General features: G+C 48.9%; 1 protein-coding gene across 4 annotated transcripts in view; it reads right to left on the bottom strand.

Moving 5' to 3' along the window:
- The window catches only part of DLEC1 (DLEC1, cilia and flagella associated protein), a 90,642-nt gene that overhangs the window by 23,001 nt on the left and 43,160 nt on the right, over positions 1–24,481 (bottom strand). For all 4 annotated transcript variants that reach the window (XM_027522230.1, XM_027522231.1, XM_027522232.1 and 1 more), the window contains exons 7-19: positions 19,059–19,146; positions 18,379–18,552; positions 17,788–17,924; positions 16,009–16,101; positions 13,932–14,022; positions 13,140–13,302; positions 12,050–12,242; positions 11,214–11,272; positions 10,472–10,640; positions 10,145–10,238; positions 9,806–9,936; positions 9,537–9,695; positions 6,290–6,429 (exon numbers count right to left, since the gene is read on the bottom strand). In XM_027522230.1, the coding sequence (XP_027378031.1) occupies positions 6,290–6,429; positions 9,537–9,695; positions 9,806–9,936; positions 10,145–10,238; positions 10,472–10,640; positions 11,214–11,272; positions 12,050–12,242; positions 13,140–13,302; positions 13,932–14,022; positions 16,009–16,101; positions 17,788–17,924; positions 18,379–18,552; positions 19,059–19,146 (1,691 nt within the window). The remainder of the gene's footprint in view (positions 1–6,289; positions 6,430–9,536; positions 9,696–9,805; positions 9,937–10,144; positions 10,239–10,471; positions 10,641–11,213; positions 11,273–12,049; positions 12,243–13,139; positions 13,303–13,931; positions 14,023–16,008; positions 16,102–17,787; positions 17,925–18,378; positions 18,553–19,058; positions 19,147–24,481) is intronic.

The raw sequence follows: 24,481 nt of genomic DNA on the forward strand, positions 1-24,481 counted from the left end.
TCACCATCCACAGTGATTTTGGACACCAAGAAAATAAAACCTGTTACTCCTTCCACTATTTCCTCTTCTATTTGCCATGAAGTGGTGAGACTGGATACCATGATCTTAGATTTTGTTGAGTTTCAAGCCAACTTTTTCACTCTACTCTTTCACCCTCATCAAGAGGCTCTTTAGTTCCTCTTCACTTTCTACCATTAGAGTAGTATCATCTGCATATCTGAGGTTGTTGATATTCTGCTTGGAAAGCTTGATTCCAGCTTGTGCTTCATCCAGCCCAGCATTTCACATGATGTACTCTGCATAGAAGTTAAATAGCCAGGGTGGCAATATACAGCCTTGGCATACTCCTTTCCCAATTTTGAACCACTCTGTTGTTCCAAGTCCAGTTCTAACTGCTGCTTCTTGACCTGCATACAGGTTTCTCAGGAGACAAGTAAGGTGGCATTTCCAAGTAAGGTATTTCCATCTCTAAGAATCTCCACAGTTTGTTGTGACCCACACAGTCAAAGGCTTCCATATAGTCAGTGAAGCAGAAATAGATGTTTTTCTGGAATTCCCTTGTTTTCTCTATGATCCGATGAATGTTGGCAATTGGATCTCTGGTTCCTCTGCCTTTTCTAAATCCAGCGTGAACATCTGGAAGTTCTCAGTTCATGTACTGCTGATGCCTAGCTTGAAGGATTTTGAGCATAACCTTACTAGCATGTGAAATGAGCACACTTGTATGGTAGTCTGAACATTCTTTGGCATTGCCCTTCTTTGGGAATGGAAAGAAAACTGATCTTTTCCAGTCTTGTGGTCACTGCTGAGTTTTCCAAATTTGCTGGCATATGGAGTGCAGCACTTTAACAGCACCATTTTTAAGGATTTTAAATAGCTCAGCTGGAATTGCATCCCCTCCGTTAGCTTTGTCTGTAGTAATGCTTCCTAAAGCCCACTTAACTTCATACTCCAGGATGTATAGCTCTAGGTGAGTGATTACATCACTGTGGTTATTTGGGTCATTAAGACCTTTTATATACATATATACTTTTTTTTTTTTTGAGTTGCTTTTATTTATTTATTTATTTTACAATATTGTATTTGTTTTGCCACACATTGACATGAATCCGCCATGGGTGTACGTGTTCCTCATACTGAACCCCTCTCCCACCTCCCTCCCCATACCATCCCTCTGGGTCATCCCAGTGCACCAGCCCTGAGCACCCTGTCTCATGCATTGAACCTGGACTGGCGATTCGTTTCACATATGATATTATACATGTTTCAATGCCATTTTCCCAAATCATCCCACCCTCGCCCTCTACCACAGAGTCCAGAAGACTGTTCTATACATCTGTGTCTCTTGCTGTCTCGCATACAGGGTTATCGTTATATAGTTCTTCTATATATTCTTGCCACCTCTTCTTAACCTCTTCTGCTTCTGTTAGATCCTTACCATTTCTATCCTTCATGGTGCCCATGCTCGTGTGAAATGTTCCCTTGACCTCTCCGATTTTCTTGACGAGATCGCTAGTCTTTCCCTTCTGTTCTATTGTTTACCTCTATTTTTTTTTTTTTTTGCATTGTTCATTTAAAAAGGACTTCTCATCTCTCCTTGCTATTCTCTGGAACTCTGCATTCAGTTTCGTTTATCTTTCCCTTTATCCCTTGCCTTTTGCTTCTCTTCTTTCCTTATCAATTTGTAAAGCCTCCTCAGACAATCACTTTGCCTTCTCGCATTTCTTTTTCTTGGGGATGGTTTTGGTCACTGCCTCTTGTATGCATCTTCATCCATAGTTCTTCAGGCACTCTGTCTACCAGATCTAATTCCTTGAATTTATCCGTCACCTCCACTGTAATCTGATTTAGGTCATATCTGAATGGCCTGGTGGTTTTCCCTACATGCTTCAATTTAAGCCTGAATTTTGCAATAAAGAGTTCATAATCTGAGCCACATGATCTGAGCCACCTGAAGCTCCAGGTCTTCTTTTCACTGACTGTATAGGGTGTCTCCATCTTTAACTGCAAAGAATAAAATCAATCTGATTTTGGTATTGACCATCTGATGATGTCCATGTGTAGAGTCATCTCTTGTGTTGTTGGAAGAGGGTGTTTGCTATGACCAGCATGTTCTCTTGACAAAACTCCATTAGCCTTTAACCTGCTTCACTTTGTACTCCAAGGCCAAATGTTACTCCAGGTATCTTCTCTTGACTTCCTACTTTTGCATTTCAATCCCCTATGATGAAGAGGATATCCTTTTTTTGGTGTTAGTTCTAGGAGGTCTTCATGGAACTGTTCAACTTCAGCTTCTTTGGCATTAGTGGTTGGAGCACGGACTTGGATTACTGTGATACTGAATGATTTGCCTTGGAAAGGAAGCAAGATCATTCTGTCCTTTCTGAGACTGCACCCAAGTACTGCATTTAGGACTCTCTTGTTGACTATGAGGGCTACTTCACTTCTCCTATGGGATTCTTGCCCACAATAGTAGATAAAATGTTCATCTGAATTAAATTCGCCCATTACTGCACATTTTAGTTCACTGATGCCTAAGATATCGATGTTCACTCTTGCCATCTCCTGCTTGACCACATCTAGTTTACCTTGATTTATGGACCTAACATTCCAAGTTCCTATGCAACACTGTTCTCTACAGCATTGGACTTCACTTTCACTACCAGACACATTCACAACTGAGCGTCGTTTCCACTTTGGCCCAGCTGCTGCATTCTTTCTGAAGTTATTAGTAATTGTTGTCTGATCTTCCCCAGTAGCATACTGGACACCTTCCAACCTCAGGGGCTCATCTTTCAGTGTCGTATCTTTTTGTCTTTTTATCTGCTCATGGGGTTCTTGTGTCTCCAATACTGCAGTGGTTTGCCATTCCCTCCTCCAGGGGACCACATTTTGTCTTGGGTGGCCCTGCATGGCATGGCTCATAGCTTCACTGAGTTATGCAAGCCCCTTTGGCGTGACAAGGCTGTGATCCATGAAGGGGACCACATATACACTCAACTACTATTTGACAAGAAAGCCAAGAACACCTAAACAGACATTTCTCCAAAGACATAGAAATGGCCAACAGGTACGTGAAAAGCTTCTCAACGTTGCTAATTATTAGATAAATGCTAATCAAAACCACAATGAGGTATTACCTCACATCAGAACGGCTATCATCAAAAAGTCTACAAACAGTAAGTACTGTGGAGCATGTAGAGAAAAGGGAACCTTCCTACACTGTTGGTGGAAATGTGAATTGCTGCAGCCACAATGGAAAATATTACGAAGGTTTTTAAAGAATAAAAATAGGGCTACCATATGATTCAGCAATCCCACTCCTGGACATGTATCTTGAGAAAAGTCTTACGTGAAAAGTTACATGCAGCCATCCCAACGTCCACTGCAGCCCTGTTTACAATAAGCAAGCTAAATGTCCATCGACAGATGAATGGACAAAGAAGATGTGCTACATACATGCAGTGGGCTATTACTCAGCCATAAAAGAATGAAATCATGCCATTTGTAACAACATGGATGGACCCAGAGATGATTACACTAAAAGAAGTCAGTCATATGATAAGACAAATATCATATGATATCACTTATACGTAAAATCTAAAAAAAAAAAAAAGATACAAATGAACTTATAAAATCAGAAATAGACTTACAGAGATAGGAAACAAATTTATGGTTATCAAAGATGATAGTAGGGGTGGAGTGGGGGGGGAGAATAAATTAGGAGTTTGGGATTAACATATACACAGTCCTATATATTAAACAGGTAAACAGCAAGGAGCTACTATACAGCACAAGGAACTATACTCAATATTCTATAGTAAACTATAATGGGAAAGAATCGGAAAAATAATATAAATATATAAAAAAGAACATATACACACACACATATACGTATATATAGAACCGAGTCACTTTGCTATACACTTGAAATTAACGCAACATTGTAAATTAACTATTACTTCAATTTAAAAAAACACCTAATGGGGAAAGGACACTCTCTTCAACAAATGGTATTGCGAAAAGTGGATAACCACATGTAGAAAAATGAAATTGAACCCTCATCTTATACCACTCACAAAAACTAACTTGAAATGGACCGAAGACTTAAACATAAGACCTGATACTATAAAACACCTAGATGAAAACACAGAGAAGTTCCTCAAGCTCTTGAGGAATGTTTTTTTGGATCTGACACTGAAAGTACCAAAAAACAGCAAGAGCAGAAATGAACAAGTGAGGGGCTTCCCTAGCGGTCCAGTGGTTAAGACTCTGTGCTTCCACTGCAAGGGGCACAGGTGTGACCTCTGTTTGGGATCAAAGCTCCTGCACACCAGAGGCCGTGCTGTGCATCCCACCAAAATAAATCACATGGAAAGCCTATAAAAAATAATATACAAGTGAGACTACATCAAACTAAAAAGCTCCTGCACAGCAAAAGAAACAGTGAACGAAATGAAAGCGCAACCTACCAAGTGAGAGAAGCATTTGCACGCTGTGGATGACAAAGAATGCAGTCTGCCATTTCAGTAAACAAAGGATGCTGCAACCATCAAGCCAGCAGACACTGGACCTGTTCCTGACAGTGCACCCTGAGTGGAATTCGGGACAGAATTCCTGAATTCATTAAGATGCATAGCAAAGAAATTGTTCTGATAAGCCTAGACCCTTGTGTCTTCCCATTCCCAGGTAGCACAGTGGTAAAGAACTTAAATTTTAAAATGGGCAGAGGAACTAGACATTTTCAGAAAGAAGGCACCCAAGTAGCCAACAGGTACCTGAAGAGATGCTCAGTACCACTACACATCAAGGAAATGCAAATCAAAATCACAATGAGATATGACTTCACCCCTGTTAGAACCGCTATCTTTAGTAAGACAAAGGTAACAAATGTTGCTGAGGAAGTGGGGAAAAGGGAACCCTTGTTCACCACTGGTAGGAATGTAAATTGGTTCAGTCACAACAGAAAAGGTATGAAGGATCCTCAAAGTATTAAAAGTAAAACTACCATCTGACCCAGCAATTGCACTTTTGAGTATATATCCAAAGCGAATGAAAACAGGATATCACAGAGGTATTTGCATCCCCATGTTTACTGCAGCATTATTCACAATAGCCAAGGTATAGAGGCACCTAAGTGTCTGTCAACAGATGAAGGGATAAAGATGAGGTGGTTTTTGCATACAATGGAATATTATTCAGCCATGAGAAAGAAGGAAATTCTGCCATTTGCAACAACATGGATGGACCCTGAGGACATTGTGCTAAGTGAGGTAAGTCAGAGAAAGACAAATTCTCTATGATCTCACTTACATCTAGAATCTAAAAAAGCCAAAAGAAATAGAGAGTAGCACGGTGGTTTCCAGCAGCTGGGGCTGGGCCAATAGGAGAGATGCTGTTTAAGGGTACAAATTTCCAACTAATATGTGAACAAGTCCTGGGGACCTAATGTGAAGTATGGTGATTATGTACAATACTGTATTGTATACATCAAACCTACTGGGAGACTTGATTATTCTCACCACAAAAAGGAAAATATAATTACATAAAATGATGGAAGTGTAAGCTAATACTTCAACGGCAATCATGCTGAAACATATAAATGGATCAGGTCAGTATTTTCTTTTTTTTGGCTGCACTGTGCAGCTTGTGGGACATCTCAGTTCCCCAACCAGGGATGGAACTCGTGCCCCAGGCAGTGCAAGTGCGGAGTCTTAACCACTGGACCCTCAGGGAAGCCTCAGGTCAGTACATTGTACACCTTAAGCTTACACAATGTAACGAGTCAACTGAATCTCAACAAAAGAAAAAGTCTGCCAGTTATTTTGCATCCACTCTCCTGCTGATGAACACTGGCTGTTTCCAGCTTTTCGCTACCATTAACAGTCCAGCTATGAGCCTTCCAGGATGAGCACAGGGCTCCCACCGCACACGTGTAAGTTTCTCTGCAACTATATCCAGAAGGACTAACGCTGGATCAAGAGTACGGTCACCCTTCCACCAGGTAACAAAACGTTGTCCCAAGTGGTTGCATTATTGTACGTTCCTTTAGCACACGTACACTAGAAGGATACATATACCCCATAATATTACTAGTGAATGATCTCCAGGTAACAGATTATGGATCATTTTCATTTTCTTTTTTTGTAATTTCTAAATTTTATAATATAAACATCTTATCAATACCTTTAAATTCCAAAACATCTACAAACACGTAACTACATATGATATAAATAAATATGCCGTGAATATGCAGCGTGGTTTGTACAGGCTCCCTGCATCCCCTTACCTCCAGGTCCCATCTACCACCTCCAGCTCCAGGACGGTCTGCAGACGCTGGCAGTGCTGGGCCTCCAAGGTGATGCTCACTCTGCACTCCCCCAGTGGCTGAACTTGGCCACTTGATGGCTCGATGTCAAAGGGAGACACCTGATGGGGAGAAGGGTGAGCAGTGGGGACACTTGGAACTGCAGAATTGGGGGCTGGCCATGACCAACCAGGGTCACCCCCAAGCTGCGCCCCCTAGACCCCTGAGCACTTCCAGGATGCAGAAGAAGACAAGTGGATGGGGGAGCACAGATGAGCAAGTGCTCAGGATGAAGAGGAGAAGATGATGAAAAGTGAGTCTCCAAGGAATGGAGGTGGAAGGCAGAGGGAGGCGCCTTCGGCGTGGTGGCTCTGAGCGGTCTGCCCGCCCCACTGTGCAGGTGCGGGTCAGGAGCTGCGGCTCCAAGGAAGGAAGGACAAGCTCCCAGACTGCGGCAGGGCCCAGGCTTCTGTGTGGCCACAGATGTATCCTTGCACTTATAACTGCATCTTCTCGGGACAGACCCCTCCCTCATATCCTCTGCTTCAGTTCCTCTCTGAAACACCTAGAAAATAGTAACTGGTGCACGTTTCCTAAGTTGTTTTACAGATGCTTAAACCACCACCAAATGGAAGAAGTTAACTACTTGATGACCATGAGCGCATAGTCCCTCGATGTACTGGAGCCTGAGGATTGATAATGTTAATCGCTGTGACACTACCTTGTCATCAACCAATCAGAGAACTGTGCACGAGCTGCCCATATACTCTGTAACCTGTCACCTGGTCTTTAAAAACGTTTGGCTGAAACCCTTCGGGAGTTCGGGGCTTTTTGAGTGTGAGCCACACGTTCTCCTTGTCTGGCACCTTACAATAAACGCTACACTTTCCTTCACCACAACCGAGTGTCAGTAGATTGGCTTTCCTGCATGGGGATGATCAGGGCCCAAGTTTGGTTTTGGTAACACCCATGTGATCCCTTCCCCACATGGTCACCCCCTCACCTAATCCCCGCTGCAGTTAGTTCACATTTACCTGACGTGTCCACCTCCTGCCCCGTACCAGGCACTAAAAGGGAAGGGAGAAGGCTTGGAGACTACAGTGCCCTTGAGTGTATGCCCCAGGACCCTGGATGGGTCACACTGACTAGCAGGGTGTCACTGGGCATTGAAAGATCACAACCAGGAACAACATAACTCCTCTCTCGTCTCCTTCTTCCTTGAGACCAAGACCATGAATGAGTGCAAGGCACCTGCCTGCAGGGTGACCTGGCTGCCCCTGCCCTGACCCACCCTGCCTCCCGCCCTGGCAGCGGTGCTGTGCTGTCTTGGGCCCTGTGCTTTCTTGCTGCAGAGGTTTCACTGCCCAGGCACTGGGGGGTTGGGGAGTAGGGCTGGCCTACACCTTAGGAAAAGTAGCTGTCTCTCCTGAGCTTTGGGTCCAAGCTGAGCTGGGAAGGGAAGAGCTCCTTTGTGTTCTTCGCTCATTGTTTTCCACATGCACTCCATTTCACATGGAGCCCAAGGCACGTGTGTATGTGATGCGGGGGCAGGCTTTGGTCTGGGGCTGGGTTTCTGGATCCCGACTTGGGCACATCCAACAAACCCCAATTCTCAATATTTGGACAGCTCACAAGAATACAGTACAGAGAACTATAGAGATTGCTACCAACTTCAATTTGGACATAAATCTTAATACACCATGAGATTGATAATTACTTCAATTATAAAATATATTTGGACTTTCCTGGTGGCTCAGATGGTAAAGCGTCTGCCTACAATGCGGGAGACCTGGATTCGATCCCTGGGTCGGGAAGATCCCCTGGAGAAGGAAATGGCAACCCATTCCAGTATTCTTGCCTGGAAAATCCCATGGACGGAGGAGGCTGGTGGGCTACTGTCCATGGGGTTACAAAGAGTCGGACACAATTGAGCAACTTCACTATCTGTCACTAGTTATTCTTCACAGTGGGAGGAAAAACACAGACTGGGAATCAGGGAGATGGGATCTGATATGATTCTGCCACCTTGTAGCGGCGTGGCCCTGGGGAAGCCCCCAACCCTCTCTATATCATCTATCCAATGAGGAGGCTGGCTGAGGTCCGTAAGTTTCCAACTGTGCTCTGGGAAATCCCAGGGACTCCCCGAAAGTCCGAGAGCGGGGGGTGGGATGTGGGGAGAGGCAGGGTGCTTGATCAGGGGGCCTCTGGTTCACACTCGACTCTAGACCTTGGGTTTCTGTTGAAGGTCTCATTGAATAGAAGGTTACTGAGAACGCCTGCCCCCATCCCAGTCTCAGTGTCTGGCTCCGTGAGCCAGGCAGGGTGACCAGTGAGCCCTGGGGGTATCCAGCATTAACTCCAAGCCTGTGCAACAGATCCCGTGGCAGTGGTTTTGGTCACTCGATACAAAACTGTCTTCACTTCTCAGTTTCAGAGTGCCCAGGGGAGAAGCGAGGCTACCAGGGGAAGAGGGATAGCTTTCAAGGGGAAAGGAAGTGGGCAGCAGGGGAACCTGGGTGAGCTGCCGCTAGCGGGAAGGTCAGACCCTCTTGACCTGGCCAGAGTCTCTCACGTGCCGCGACCGCGCCCACGTGTGAAGAGTGGGTGTGGTGAGTCAGTGACTTCCTGGGCCTGCTGGTGTTGTGGCTTGGGCCTGTTCAGAATTGAACATGGTATTTAGACACGATGCCCTAATTTAGACGTTGACGGTAAATACTTAGCCACTTTTAATATTTTCTATTTTTAGAGAAAAAGGAAGCAAATGCCATTTGAGTGGCCGTGATTTTCCTTTCGGAGAACTTTTTGGTTTGGGTCACACGCTCACCACCTGGTGGCAGGTCCTCAAAACTGCAAGCACGATCCTTGGGACGCTAGGACTCCCAGCCGTGCGCCCGCCCTTTCCCCCAGGCCCTGGAAGCTTCCCTCCCAACTCAGCTGCCCAATTTCTTCCTGACGCCGGCTACTCTGACAGAGGGAGAAACCCTTGTCCTATTTCTGTGTCAGAAGGCAGAGAGAGGAACAGGAAAATCCAGTCTCCGGGGTTCTGCTCTGCTGTAGAGAGGATGGGGAATGGGGGGACACTGCCAGGCAAAGGTCACCAGGCAGGCTTTTCCTCTCCCAGCCTGAACGCGCCAGCTTCGGTGTCATGGTGCCACGGCTCACACATCACACGGGTTAATCTGCGCCTGGGGGCAGGGTAGCACCACAGGAGGTGGTGGGCAGGACTTACGCCCTCTTGCCTTTCTTGCAGGGAGACCTGGCTCTCCTTCATGGCCCATGTGGCCGGGAGCTGGCTGAGGTTCCGGATCTGGATAAACTTGGTGGCTTTCTGTCCCAGGCGCAGCAAACCAAACTGAAGGGCTGAGACGTCAATGACCAGGGCCGGCCCCTGAGGCACCCAGAGGGGCCGGTCACTGGGCCACCCGGGTGTGGGTTTGGTGCCCTACCCCGGCCCCCGCCTTTCCAGCCCACCTAGCCGCCCGGCCCCATCACAGGCACCTTAAAGGCCGCCTCGATGTGCAAAACCACGGGCGTGGGAGAATCTTTGATCTCACACAGCAGGTTCTGGCTCGTCGGCCCAGGGACACCCCCGGTAAAGTTCAACTCAAAATCCTCAACCTCGCTGGGTTCTGGGAGAAGAAGGGTGAGATGAGGCAGCGAGATGTGCAGGGGCGGCAGGCTCCCTCTATGGCTGGCCCAGATTTCGGGCCCCTCCTCATGTCGTGGCCAGGGCTGGGCTGTGGCTGGAGCTGATCATGGGGCCTCGAACTCCTGCCCAGGCTCCTGTGACCACGAGCTCTCCCTCCCCCGCCAGCCCCTCCCGCGGTCCCCAAGTACCAATGGTCCCCGTGCAGGGCTCCACCTCAATGATGTGACAGTCGCTGATCTTCCCCCACGTGTACCTGATGGTGGACTTGCTGTTGTTCCACATCTGAAAGACACATCCCGACCCGGGCTCCCTGGGAGACTGTACTTGCTAAAGGATTGAGGGGTTTGGGGCTCACAAAAGGTCCCCTCCAAACCCTCCCAGCTAATTCCTGGCCACTCGACAGCACCAAAGGGTTTGTGGGTAACGTATCAGGCCAAAGACCTCTGAGCCCAGGAACTTGTGCCGAGTTCAGCACCATCTCAACCAGTCCAGGCTGGGGAGAGACAACCACCTACCTTAAAATTCTTCTTCACGTTTATGCCAATATAGTTCTCCCCAGGGATGATGAGAGCATATGGTTCTAGGAGAACCTGGAAAGGTTCCACTGAGCCCTTCACCTCGATTTCCAGGACGATCACGTCATCCATGCAGTACGAGGGGTCCTTGGAGTTTTCCAAGTCCAAACTGAACACAAACCCACCATAAGCTAAGAGTCATTGTATCCCCATCTCTGGTCCTGTGAAAGGAAAGCACGCCCTGCCCACAGCTACTGAGCCCCCCGAAATTGGAGGTGTCAGCAATGCCCTGAAACAAGCGAATGCCTGCAGCCGCGCTGGCAGCTCAACTGCAGGCCAGGACCAAGCTCCCTCCTTCTGTTTCCAAGGACCACAGTGCAGCCGCACCAGCCTGGAACTCCCCAGCAGCTGACCGGGGACCCCCCAGCAACAGCCTGCTTAGGGAAGAGTTGGTAGAGGTGTCACCAACTCCTTCCTCCATTAGCACCACCCCCCAGGGGCCACTGGTAGCAACCGTGAGCACTGTTTCCAGGTTCCCGGGTGCACAGTCAGAGAGCTGTTCCCTGCATGCAGAGCCCGCTCCAAGCCTGGTGCCACGGCAAGGTCAGGAGCTCTCACCTGCCAAAGCCTGCTGGGGGTCAGGGGCTCATCCACTCAGTTCTGGTGCCTCCCCCTCCAGCATCCTCCATGGGAGGGCAGGCCTGGTGCCCACCCCTCAGCCAAGGGCCTGGGTCCTGCTCACCTCACGGGCTCTGGGACTTCCTCCAGCACCATCTGGAGAACACTGTGAAAATCCCTTGGCTGCAAGACAAACACAGCACCCTGAATAAGAAAGCCCGCGCCAGGGAAGGCTCGAGTCACAGCAGCAATCCTCCCCGTGGCCCAGCCACCACAGACGCCTTCCTGAGACACAACACTGCTTCCGTGCAGCCTCTCCCCACACTGGGGGAAACAGGGCTGCCAGGACATGAGCCTTGACTCAGGGACTGGGGGCCACTGCAGTCTCAAGACTGGCATGCCCACCTCAGCTGGGCCTGGGGGATGGGAAGGCCCTTAGCAGTGCCCTCAATGCGTCTGAAGCATCAAGCCTTCCTGGGACAGACAGTATCAGGGGCTGAATGACAGGCTGAGAGGCAGACCTGCTGTCTTACCAACAAGGGCCGCTGGGAACCCCCCTCCTGCTCCACCCTCGCCTGTAGATACAGGGCTTCACTTTGGGAATCAAGGGCTGTGTGAGCCTTGCCCTGGGGGACCTCACTGTCTGGAAGCTGCTGTGAGCTGGGCAAGAATGGTAACACCTTTGATGGAGCAGAAACATGGAAGACACTAGAGTCGAAGTGAGGCCAGACTTGCTCAGGACAGGGTGTGTGGGATGGGGACCAGGCAAGACGAGCTGCTTCGTCCTGCACGCACCAAGCCCGCCCACTAGCCCCACTCTTGGCTAAGCGCTGGCCTTGGCAGGACACCGGGGGTCTCCACAGGGTCAGCTGTGGCTTCGATGTCACCAAAGAACAGGGACGGAGGGTGAAGCCTGCATGACCCAATCGTGTGCAGCCACCAAGATGGCCCCATTTGAACCTCTTGCGGGGAGAAGCTCAGGATGAACTCGTGGTCCGTGTGGGGGCTGAGAACGCCCATCTTGGGGGTGATGCAGAAGGCCGTCTCCCTGTCTGGGTGATACTTGATGCTGTCTGTGCTGTAGGTTTCTCCGGGCATCAGGGACTGCAGGTTGGGCTTCATGATCTGCCAGTGGAAGGCCAGCTCCACGTGCCTGCGAGGACGCCCCTGACAGTAGGCAGTGGAGCCAAGGCCGCGGCCCAATTCTGCAGACCAGCCCTCCCACTCCCTGCTGCTGATGGCAGGTGTGGGTGGGGCTGGAGACGGCAGGTGAGAACTGCTCCTTGTGCCAGGTAACAGAGCCTGTGTAAGGCCTAGGTCATGGGGACAGTAAGCCAGGAGGCACCCTGCAGTCTGCCCCGGCATAATGGCGAGGCTCAGAGGGTGCTCAGAGAATAAATGGCACTGACAGCTGAACCCACAGACCTTCAGCTGTCTGACCCTGGAACGTGAGAGAGTTCCCCTCATGGGCCAGGCAGGAATTCTCTGGAAAACCATTCCTGGTTAAGGATGGACCAGAGGGGCTTCCCAGGTAGTGCTAGTGGGAAAGAACCCGGCTGCCCATGCAGGAGACATAAGAGACATGGGCTCCACCCCTGGCTTGGGAAGATTTCCTGGAGGAGGGCATGGCAACCCACCCCACTATTCTTGCCTAGAGAGGCCCATGGATGCAGCAACCTGGTGGGCTACAGTCCCTAGGGCTGCAAAGAGTCGGACATGACTGAAGTGACTTAACACGCAGAGGACTGAGAGCAACACTGCTCAGTATGACTCCCTGCAATGCTGGACATCTTGCAGATCTGTTCTGTCCAATATGAGAGCCCCTAGCTACCGAGGCACTGAGCGCTTCACATGTGCCTGGCGCCACTGAAGAAGCAAGTTTTTCATTTTATTTTAGTTCCTTTCCATTTAAATGGTCACATGTGGCTAGCAAGTACCATGATGAACAGTGCACATCCGGATCCTCCCATCCTGTGCTCAGATTCAGGATGTCAGGCCAGGTGAGGAGGGAGTGGGGAGTGTGCTGGGGTCCCGCACAGGCATCACTCACGTGGCGTTTCTAATAATCAGCAGTTTGCTGGCCGTGGACTGAAGGTTTTCAGGTTCAAAGCGTATGAAGTACTGGGCTGTTAAGTCTGTGAGCTCTCCAGGCTCCGGCTGACTTTTCTCACCAGAAATATAGATCAGATCCAGAGCAACCAGCTGCCCAACTCCTGACAAGGTTGGGGGAGCAAAGTTTCATGAGGGCTGAAGTCAGGACTCTGGCCGAAGGCTGTCACAGGACCCAGGTCACCATCCACATGCAACTAACTGGCCACGATCGTGACCCCAGGAAGAGCACACACAGGGAAACAGGGCGCCAACAGCATACAGACTCATGTTGTCACACTGTCACAGACCAACAGGAGGTGACTCTGCTAACCTAGCACATAATGGGCACTCAATTAATGCCTGCTGGGTGAACAGGGTGGATGGTAGACAGACAGGCGCCGGGAAGGAACGGGGCGCCCGAGGAAACGCAGGAGTCCGCCCCTTCTAACTGCAAAAACCTAGGGGCGCCCTGGCTGTTTCTGTGTGAGTCACTGGCAGGTCCCCAAAGGTCTAGGTGAGTTTCAAAGTGACGTGATGAAAGACTGTCCTCCAGGTTTCCATCTCTGTCGCACTAGAGGGCCCCTTGGGACAGGCCTGAGGGCCACCCTGGCATGGGTCTCTATGGTCTGGCCAGAGCAAGTGGCCCCAAACCGGAGCCCAGTGCCCAGAGGCTGCAGCATTCCAAGTGCACCACCGCTCCCCTCCCCACAGCCGTGGACCGGACCCCGCCCTGGGAGCGCACCACGCCCACCTGTGGTCACCAGCTCCTTTATCTGGCAGTTGTCACACACGATGACGAAGGTCTGCTCTGCCTTTCCGAGGCTGGTTGGGAGGAACAGGACCTGGGGAGGAAAGGGTTGTCCTGCAGCCTCCCGTGAAGGGGCTTCTTCCCCATCACCTTCTCCTCTCGGCCGCACCCCCTGCCTCGGGCCTCCCCTCCTGGCCGTCTCCCTAGGGTCCAGCCCAGGCTCCGGGATATGGAGAGAAAATTCACAGAGACGGAAATAAAAATGGCTCTTAAACAACAGGTTTAACCTCATTCATGATCAAAAATGGAAATGCAAACCAGCCAGAAAAAGTTTCACGCCTCCTACTGGCGAAGAGCAGAAAGTTAGCAATCATGAACGCAGTGATAGGATGTCTTGATTTTCTTCAAACTACTCTAAAAGGGTGGGGTAGGGTTTGGCGGGAAGAGATGGAGGAATATAAAGCCAATGAGGCTGGCCAAGAGTTGAGAAAAGTTGAAGCTGGGTAATGAGCACCTGGGTGATCCTTAAACCATTCTATTTTTTTAATATGGGTTTTTTTTGGAGGTGGGGCTTGGCCAGTTGGACTTCTGTCCTTTTAAGTATAGTTGACTTACAATGTTAGGTTAGTTTCAAGTGTACGGCAAGGTAATTCTGTTATATGTGTGTCTATGTGTACATATATACACACACATACACACGTATATATCTATTCATTTTCAGATTATTAGTATTATGATGATTATTATTTTGACTGAGCCACAAAGCTGGCGGAATCTTAAGTTTCCCGACCAGGGATCAAAGCCATGCTCCCTGCAAGGTAAGCACAGCCTCCTAACTACTGGACCCCCAAGGAATTCCCTGTATATGTTTTAAAATGTCCATGATAACAGATTTTTTAAAAGTTTGATAACATATTGTAATGGCAAAGATATGAGAAAACAGGCAGCACCTTCATATACTTTGTTGGAAGTATAAAATAATATAATCCAAATGGTGAGGATTTTGGCAACATGTACCATAATTAGAAGGGTAGAGGCCCTAAGTCAGCAAATACACAACAAGGACTGTATCCTGCAGGTAGGACAGAGTGACGCATGTATAAGCTATTCCCTGAGATGGCCAGAGATCAGAAATAATCTTCATATCCATCAGCAGGAGATGGCTGACCTAAATTACAGTTCATACACACAGTGGAATACTATGCAGCTAGAAAAAATGAGGTGTGGGAAGTACATGGTGCAGAACATAGAGTGGGCAACAATTTGTGTGAAGAAGAATGGAAACATAGGAAAGAAAGAAACATGTGTTTATGTAGTCATCATATACGCCTACAAAGGCACCCAGACCTGGTAAGACTGTGGCCTCTGGGTGGCCAAGGAGGTGGGGGGAGAGGCAGCATTTCACCATGCATCTATTTGCATATTTTGAATTTTTAATCATGTGAATCTATTTATTTGGAAGTATGGAGAAAGCAATGGCACCCCACTCCAGAACTCTTGCCTGGAAAATCCCATGGACGGAGGAGCCTTATAGGCTGCAGTCCATGGGGTCGCTAAGAGTCAGATACGACTGAGTGACTTCACTTTCACTTTTCACTTTCATGCATTGGAGAAGGAAATGGCAACCCACTCCAGTGTTCTTGCCTGGAGAATCCCAGGGACGGGGGAGCCTGGTGGGCTGCCGTCTATGGAGTCGCACAGAGTCGGACACGACTGAAGTGACTTAGCAGTAGCAGCAGTATAAATAAGTTTTCTAACAAACAACATCCCAATCAGTAAACAAAATTTATAGAAACCACCAAGGCTTGGACCTGGGAGTGGATATCTGGGTCATGAAAACACAAAGGTGGGAATTCCCTGGCGGTCCAGTGGTTAGGACTCAGCACTCTGACTGCCAAGAGCCTGGGTTCAATCCATGGTCGGGGAACTAAGATCTCATAAGCCATGCAGCACAGTCCAACAAAACAAAACAAAACAAAACAAAAAACCCCACAGAGGCAAAGGAAATCAAGCAAGCAAATGAGGAAGCAGCAACCGATCCTAAAGAGGTGGAAGTACCTGCTACTGTCTCATCACCTACCTCCACGAATACGGCCTGCCCTGGAACCAGCTCAAACACCGACGGCAGGATCCCAAAGGGAGGCTGCTCAACAAAGCCGATGGTGACAACGGCCTTAAAGAAAAGCAGAAGATGACTCAACAGTATGAAAGAAACTGTAAAGTCTCTTGCTCAGATGACCCATGTCTCTCCTCCAAACATCCATGTTGTGATCTGAAGGCTCTTATGGATCATCCAGTCCCCTGTTCATGAAGAAACTGAGATGCATCCATTCAGCAAGCACTTACTCAGTCTGCACCAGATGGGGTTCTGACGTTTAAAGACGAGTACATCACGGAGCATCTGCAAAGAGCTGCCTATTGGTTGGAGGCACAAGAATACCACTGACAAGGGTTTCAGACACAAAGCAGGAGGTGTGTGGGAAGGTCTCCCCAGGATGCGGGCTCCCTAGCACAGTCCCTTCCCTACTGCAGCACCCTGTGAGGCTCATGCCAGCTTCCGTATCTGCCTCCATTCCCAACCCAGCCCTGGTCATGAGCTCCTGAAGGAAGCTGCCGACTTGTCAGCAGATCTGCAGCCTCGATGCCTACACAGGAAGCCGCCAGCATGCAGGGACACAAGCCCATGCCTCCAGGTCCCTGGCACGTGACAGCTATGAGTGAAATGTCTCAGGGAACATGTGGTCTCCTGGATTTATCGCTTGTTTCCAGAGATGCACAGAAAGCAAGGTATCTCTCCTCTGAGAAAGACAATGGTGTGCATGAGCGTGACGATCAGTGTTGTCAGCACTTGGCTGCCATGGGGAATGCAGGGTGGGAGGAAGCCTGGGCAAACGGTGGGGCGGTGGGGCGCGGGCGGGCATGTGCACACGCCCTGTTTCTCAACTCCAGCTGACAGGGCCACAGTGGATCCTGGCCCAGGGCTGCACATCTTCCAATGTTTCAGAGAAAGTGGAAATGTACATTTTTATATGATATCTATTTTTTTTTTTCAGCATAGCATGCGCGATCTTGATTCACCAACCAGGGATTGAACCCGAGCCCCCTGCAGTGGAAGTGTAGAGCCCTACCCACTGGATAGCCAGGAAGCTTCCTGAAATCTCTGTATCTTTAAATGTTGATTCAATATATGTTTTTAAGCAATGCTGGATTTCTCTACTGACTCAGATGGTGAAGAATCTGTCTGCAACTTGGGAGACCTGGGTTCAATCCCTGGGACAGGAAGATCCCCTGGAGGAGGGCATGGCAACCTACTCCAGTATTCTTGCCTGGAGAATCCCATGGATAGAAGAGCTCATGAGCTACAGTCCATGGGGTCGCAAAGAGTCAGACATGACTGAGCGACTAACACTTTCAGTTTCAAGCAACGTTAGCTCAAACATGTTTTGAGGCCCTGTGCCAAATAAACATGACCACAAAATTCAACCAAAGAGCTTCCGATTTGTGACCTCTGCTATAGTCAAACATTTGCCACAATAATGACTGACTGACTGACTCAGTGAACGAATGAATGGGTATAGTGACATCCAAGACAGGCCTTGAAGGACAGGAGAGGTGATGGGACCTGTCCAGGCCTTGAAGGATAGGAGAGGTGATGGGACCTGCCCAGGGTCACACAAGTATTAGGAGTATAATAGGAACTACAGTGCTATACTCTTTACCTCTTGATTCTTAAGGGACTGTGGCTCTACAATTCTATCCACTGCGTTTCCAGCCCCAGGGGCACTTGAGCAAGTCCCTCACAGGAGTTACTGCATTCGATGGACTTGCTTTTTTCCCAGGAAGCGCTGTGAGCACTCACCCTGAAGCTGGGCGGTGGCCAGCTCTTCTTAGGCATGATACAGAACTTGCCCACGCTGAAGCCCACGTTTTTGCAGATGAATCTGGTTATCTTCATGCCCCCAATGAGGCAGTAGCCGCAGTCCAGGACAGGCGACACTGCAGCCACAGGGGAAGATGGGCAAGAGAAACAGCCTGGGTCCTCCTGAGGCGCGGCCCAAGCTGAGGGTGGCTGTTGGCGGCCGGGGCAGGGGAGGGATGGACGGGGACAAGCCCTGCCCCTGCTTCCGCCTGGCAGTGGTTGGTGCCCCAAGACACCACGTGCGTGGGCCTCAGAGTGCCCCGAGCCAGTGCCGCAGAGGCTGGGGTCACCTGGGCCGCGGCCTTCTTTCCTGATATGTGTCGCTCAGAGTCTGCCTCCCCCCAGGGAAGTAGGACAGTCAGGGCCTAACTCTGGAGGAATGCAGGAGCTTCCGGCAGGTCCCTCCTCAGGACTCAGAAGCCCCTGCCCAAGGGGTCAGGCTGTGTGCTGCCACCCAGGGGCCCTGTGGGCAGGTGGTCCTTTAGAGGGGCACCAGCCTTCCCCGACCTCCGGAGGGCAGCAGGCACTTACATGTCAGCACCGGGGGCGGCCTCCGGGCCTGCAGGGGGATCAGGAGCGTGTGCGCTGACTGGGTCTCCACTAGAATAAAGTCATCAAAATCCCCAAGGCAGTCGGGAAAAAACTGGACAATATACTGGCAGGTCATTCCAGGAGCCACCATTCCACCTTCTCCTGGGAACATCCCTGTGGGTGCAGAAGTGACAATGAGATTCTGGAGACCAGGGCAAGATTCCAGGGCCCGGGCTGGGAGGGCAGTGACGGGGCCCCCTGGGACGTCAGGGCGGGCCACGCCGGGCCCTGTGGCTTAGCAGTCACTTTGTGGGCAGCAGATAGACACTCGAGATTTCTAGGGAGCAGAGGGACACGATCAGAGCTGTTCTTAAGGAGAACACAGAGTCACGGGAGCAGGAAGGCTGGCTGGGAGGCCAGTGCCACGGCCTAAGTGAGGAACCAGGGTGCAGTGACGCTGGGCAGAGCAAGGAGAGGGCTGAACTGATCTTGGGGGTGCGATCCAAGGAGGAACTGTCAGGCTGGGGGCGGGGGGGCTCTGCTGGGGGGCAGGGGGGAGGCCGCCTTGGAGCACGAAGGGTGCAGGCTCAGGAGCCACCCGGAACCCCATGGGGACGTAACCTCGGGCAAGGCCAGATACAATTTCGAGGACGGGCAGGCCACTGCCACCCTGAGCTCACCCAGTCCCAGGGCGAAGTAGGGCGTGGACGGAGGGAGGACTCGAAGGTGGCGGCTGGTGGATGTGGTGTTCTGCAGGGAGATCACCATCTGTGCAGAGACAAAGCGACATGTGTGGACACAGGCTGTGAAACCTGGGACTCGCATAGTAATATGGGAATGGGGTCAGGGGATGAATGAAATGAGCTTGGCCCCGTGTCGGTAATTGTCGAGCTGGTGAGGGGGCCATGGGATTTCAGGTGATTGTTCTACCCACTTTTGTTTGTTTTTAGAAAAAAAGAACTACAAGGTAAACGGAGGTGGGAGTAGATCTGACCTGGCCTCTGGCCTGACTATGCCAAAGCCTTTGACTGTGTGAATCACAATAAACTGTGGAAAATTCTGAAAGAGATGGGAATACCAGATCACCTGATCTGCCTCTTGAGAAATTTGTATGCAGGTCAGGAAGCAACAGTTAGAACTGGACATGGAACAACAGACTGGTTCCAAATAGGAAAAGGAGTACGTCAAGGCTGTATATTGTCACCCTGCTTATTTAACTTATATGCAGAGTACATCGTGAGAAACACTGGACTGGAAGAAACACAAGCTGGAATCAAGATTGCCAGGAGAAATATCAATAACCTCAGATATGCAGATGACACCACCCTTATGGCAGAAAGTGAAGATGAACTAAAAAGCCTCTTGATGAAAGTGCAAGTGGAGAGTGAAAAAGTTGGCTTAAAGCTCAACATTCAGAAAACGAAGATCATGGCATCTGGTCCCATCACTTCATGGGAAATAGATGGGGAAACAGTGGAAACAGTGTCAGACTTTATTTTCGGGGGCTCCAAAATCACTGCAGATGGTGACTGCAGCCATGAAATTAAAAGACGCTTATTCCTTGGAAGGAAAGTTATGACCAACCTAGAGAGCATATTGAAAAGCAGAGACATTACTTTGCCAACAAGGGTCCGTCTAGTCAAGGCTATGGTTTTTCCTGTGGTCATGTATGGATGTGACAGTTGGACTGTGAAGAAGGCTGAGTGCAGAAGAATCGATGCCTTTGAACTGTGGTGTTGGAGAAGACTCTTGAGAGTCCCTTCGACTGCAAGGAGATCCAACCAGTCCATTCTGAAGATCAGCCCTGGGATTTCTTTGGAAGGAATGATGCTAAAGCTGAAACTCCAGTACTTTGGCCACCTCATGTGAAGAGTTGACTCATTGGAAAAGACTCTGATGCTGGGAGGGATTGGGGGCAGGAGGAGAAGGGGATGACAGAGGATGAGATGGCTGGATGGCATCACTGACTTGATGGACTTGAGTCTGGGTGAACTCCGGGATTTGGTGATAGACAGGGAGGCCTGGCATGCTGCGATTCATGGGGTCGCAGAGTTGGACACGACTGAGCGACTGAACTGAACTGAACTGGCCTATTTAAAACCACAGCAATGTTTGGTTTTTTTAACGTTTATTTTTATTTATTTGGCTGAGCCGGGTCTCCATTGCGGCACGTGGGATCTTAGCTTTCTGACCAAGGATTGGATGAGGGCCCCCCACACTGGGTGCGCTGGGTCCCAGCCACTGGACCACTAGGCAAGTCCCCAAAATCACAGCTATTGTTTACTGAGTTTCTTGACTTCCCAATGACCAGGGAAGTGAAGTGAAGAAGTGAAGTGAAAGTTGCTCAGTTGTGTGTGACTCTTTTGGAAGGTGGGAACTACCTCTATTTTAGGGCAAATAAACTGAAGTTCAAAGAGCCTCCTTCACCGGAAAGTAACAGTGGCGAGACTGAGCCCGGGACCCTGAAGCTCTGCCTCCTCGCCTCTCACTCACTGCTCTTTCTCCACATAATCCATTTTCTTTTTTTTTGGACCACACCACGTAGCATGCAGGATCTCAGTTCTCCAACAACCAGGGATCGAACCTGCACCCCTTGCAGAGGAAGCTAGGCATCTTAACCACTAGACCACCAGGAAGTCCCCTGACATAACCCTTTGAGCCACTTCTTCTCAAGGGCCCAGCCAGGGGTGCTAGCTGTATTCAGGGTTGTAACTGGGCCTCTCTCCATCACTCAGCCCATCCCCCTCATCAAACCCTGCCTTCTGTTCCCCCTCCCTCAGATCGGGAGACCCCTGAGGTCTCAGCACCTAGAACTGAACTCACAGAGTGCTGACCCCCAACAGCACTCAGCACAATGCCCAGCATGGAAGAAGAACTCCACGCATGCACACACCTTTGGCTCCTATTTTGTGAAAGATTACATTGGGAAAAACGTATGAATTATAACACGACAAGCCATTTTTCCAGCTTAAAAAGTAAAACATGAAAAACACAGATGAAGCCTGGCCCCAGCCCCACACCAGAAAACAGCTCCGTAAATTCACTTTTACTCAAAGGGGTGCTTTCCTAAGTCTGACTTCCCTGCTGGCTCAGAGGTTAAAGCGTCTGCCTGCAATGCGGGAGACCTGGGTTCAATCCCTGGATTGGGAAGATCCTCTGGAGAAGGAAATGGCAACCCACTCCAGTACTCTTGCCTGGAAAATTCCACGGACGGAGGAGCCTGGTAGGCTGCAGTCCATGGGGTCCCAAAGACTCGGACACGATTGAGCGACTTCACTTTACTTTTCCTAAATCAACATTTAAGTCCATTTTTGGCCAGCACAACATACTGCCTCAATCCACCTGTGAACCAGATCCAAATCTGAGAGACCCACATTATAATTTTTATTTCTCCAATATTAATGATGATGAGCATCTTTTCATAAGTTTGTTTGTTATTTAGGTGTCCTCTTGTGTACTATGTCTGATCACAGTGTCCATTTGCCATTGTGTACTTTTTTTAAATTGACTTGCAGAAATTCTTTATATTTTCTGGGCACTAACATTTTATAAAGTATATGTTATAAACATCCCCAAGTTTATAATTTGTATTATCTTTTGATGTATTATCTTTAAAATTTTAGTATACCAGGGGTCATCACACCCTATTTCCCACCTCCTAGAGCTCTGAGTACTATCAGATTTAGTGGAGGGAGAGTCAACTCCAGAATCACATCCTAAGGGTCTGCTGTTTTCAGGCCCTTCTGATCCCACATGTCACAGCCCAGGTTCCCCAAAAAGTGGAGTCTTATATCAGCTTTAAAATTTCAACGTAACATTTATCAACCTTTTGGTTCAAAGTTTATACTTTAGTGTCAAGAAACCTCATATCTCCTATATTTCCTTCCTACCGTTTTGCTTGAGATCTTTGCTGGAAAGCATTTTGTTGAGGCTATGGAGTGAGGTAGGGATTAAATTATTTTCCGTATGGCAAGGACACTAATTCCATTTTGCCTTTTCAGATTTGCACAGGTGCAAAGACAGCCCTGGGAACTGTTCCCTCAATCTGCTATTTTCCCAAATACAGGGCTAGCTTGCAGGTGTCACCACGAATCGAGGTGTTCATGACAGCAGCTGCCCTTCGTGTCCATGGAGGCACATCTCTAGAGAGCCTTGCTCCCAGCCAAACCCCTGACCAAATGAGAGGCAGGATCCAGCAGTTTATGAAGGGGTGTCCCATGGGACAAAATAATCAATTGCACTGACCAGAGTTCAGTGTAGTAACATGTTCTCGTGTTGGCTCTGCCTCCTTCCAGCCCCTTTCCTCCATCCTCCCTGGAACTGTAAACAAAAGCACATACTCTCACCACCTCAGATTCTACCTTATGGGGAATCTGGGCTGTGACACTTGCCATCAGAAGAGTCTGAAAATAGCAGATTCCGAGGATGTGACTCTGGAGTTGATGTTCTCTTGTCTGACGGCGAGCAGAACTCTAGCTGCTGGGAAGTAGGGTGCGATGACCCCTGGGATGCATCATAATTACTAAGGTTTCCTCCCCGTGGTCAACTGAAATGAGGAGGTGCAGGCGGAGGGAGGTCAGGCACTGAACTGTGGTAGCTACAGCATGGTTGCAAGGTCTGCGCAAACAGTAATTATAAGGATTGTGAAAGGGGCTGGCTTTCCTTAAATGCACTGGAAGCCATAGAGGAAAAAAAATGATAGGCTTAGGGCAGCCAATTCAAGGGCCACCATGAAGACATTCCTTGCATTCCTGGGCTACACGCAATTTGTTCCTGGGGTACAGTTTGTTCCTGTGTGTGCGTGTGTGTGTGCGTGTGTGTGTGCGTGTGTGTGTGTTCTTACTTAGTTTTTTATTTAGTATTTCTGAGCCTATGTTCTTTTTTTTTTCTTTCAAATGTCTTTTAAAGTTACCAAAACATGGAAAGAAAACAAAAGAGAAAGTATGTGAAACATAATAAGCTCCTGGCTTACAAGGTATATAGATCTCCATTCCTACCGCAACTCCTCAGTCTCCAGCACTTGCAGCCCACATCCCAGTCTGCTCCTTAACTCAGGACAGATAAGTCCTCTCACAGCTCCAAAGGACAGAGGATGGGATGGCCCATGTTCTCTCCCCACCGCCCAAATAATACATTATTTGTTTATTTATGCCATGCAGCTTGTGGGATCTTAGTTTCCCAACCAAGGACTGAACCCACACCCTCAGCAGTGAGAGCATGGAGCCCTAACCACTGGACCGCCAGAGAAGTGCCTGCATCTATGTTCTTAAGCAAGACTGGGTATGGCTCTCACTGTCATACTTCCTTATTTGGCTTTGGTTCAAGGTTGTACTAGGCTCTGTCTTAGTCTAAAATATCATAAACTGGGAGGCTTATGAACGACAGGAATGTACTTCTCACAATTCTGGAGGCTGGGAAGTCCAAGATCAAGTGGCCAGCATGGATGTGTTTTGATGAAGGCCCTCTTCCAGTCATAGCTGGCAACTTCTCACTGTGCCCTCAAGGGGTGGGAGGGGCAAGGGATCTCTCCAGAGCCTCTTCAGAAAGGCCCTAGTCCCATTCTAGCACCTCCCCAAGACCCCACCTTCCAATACCATCATCTTTGACAGATAGAACTTCAACAAATGAATCCTGGAGGGACACAAACATTTAGACCATAGCAGGCTCATTACCTCAGGATGAGGGTATGGTCCTTTTTCTAGTCTCTAAAAGTTTATATAAGATAGGGATTAGCTTGAATGTTTGGTGGTATATACCTGTAAAATGATCTGGGCATGGTGTTTCTTTTGGTAGGTTTTCTTTTTAAGGTATTTTCATCAAATTGGACAGCCACATAGTTAAAAGAGTCAAAGGGTTCTACAAAGTTCTGAAAATAGAAATCCTGCCCTCTTCCTCTGCCTCAACACCCACCATTTCCCACAACCAGATGAAAACACTTTTTCCTCCTTTAGCTGATTATTTTGGAAATTACTTTCATGTCTCCAGATGGTGTGCTATTTTTTTTTTTTTTTGGTTTTAGGTATTAATTATGGATGGATGATATGGATATTCTCTTTCCTCGCCCATAACCAGCTTACCGTATGCCATCCTATCTATCCTTCCT

Source organism: Bos indicus x Bos taurus, chromosome 22 (genome assembly GCF_003369695.1).
Source record: "Bos indicus x Bos taurus breed Angus x Brahman F1 hybrid chromosome 22, Bos_hybrid_MaternalHap_v2.0, whole genome shotgun sequence".
Taxonomy (NCBI): domain Eukaryota; kingdom Metazoa; phylum Chordata; class Mammalia; order Artiodactyla; family Bovidae; genus Bos; species Bos indicus x Bos taurus.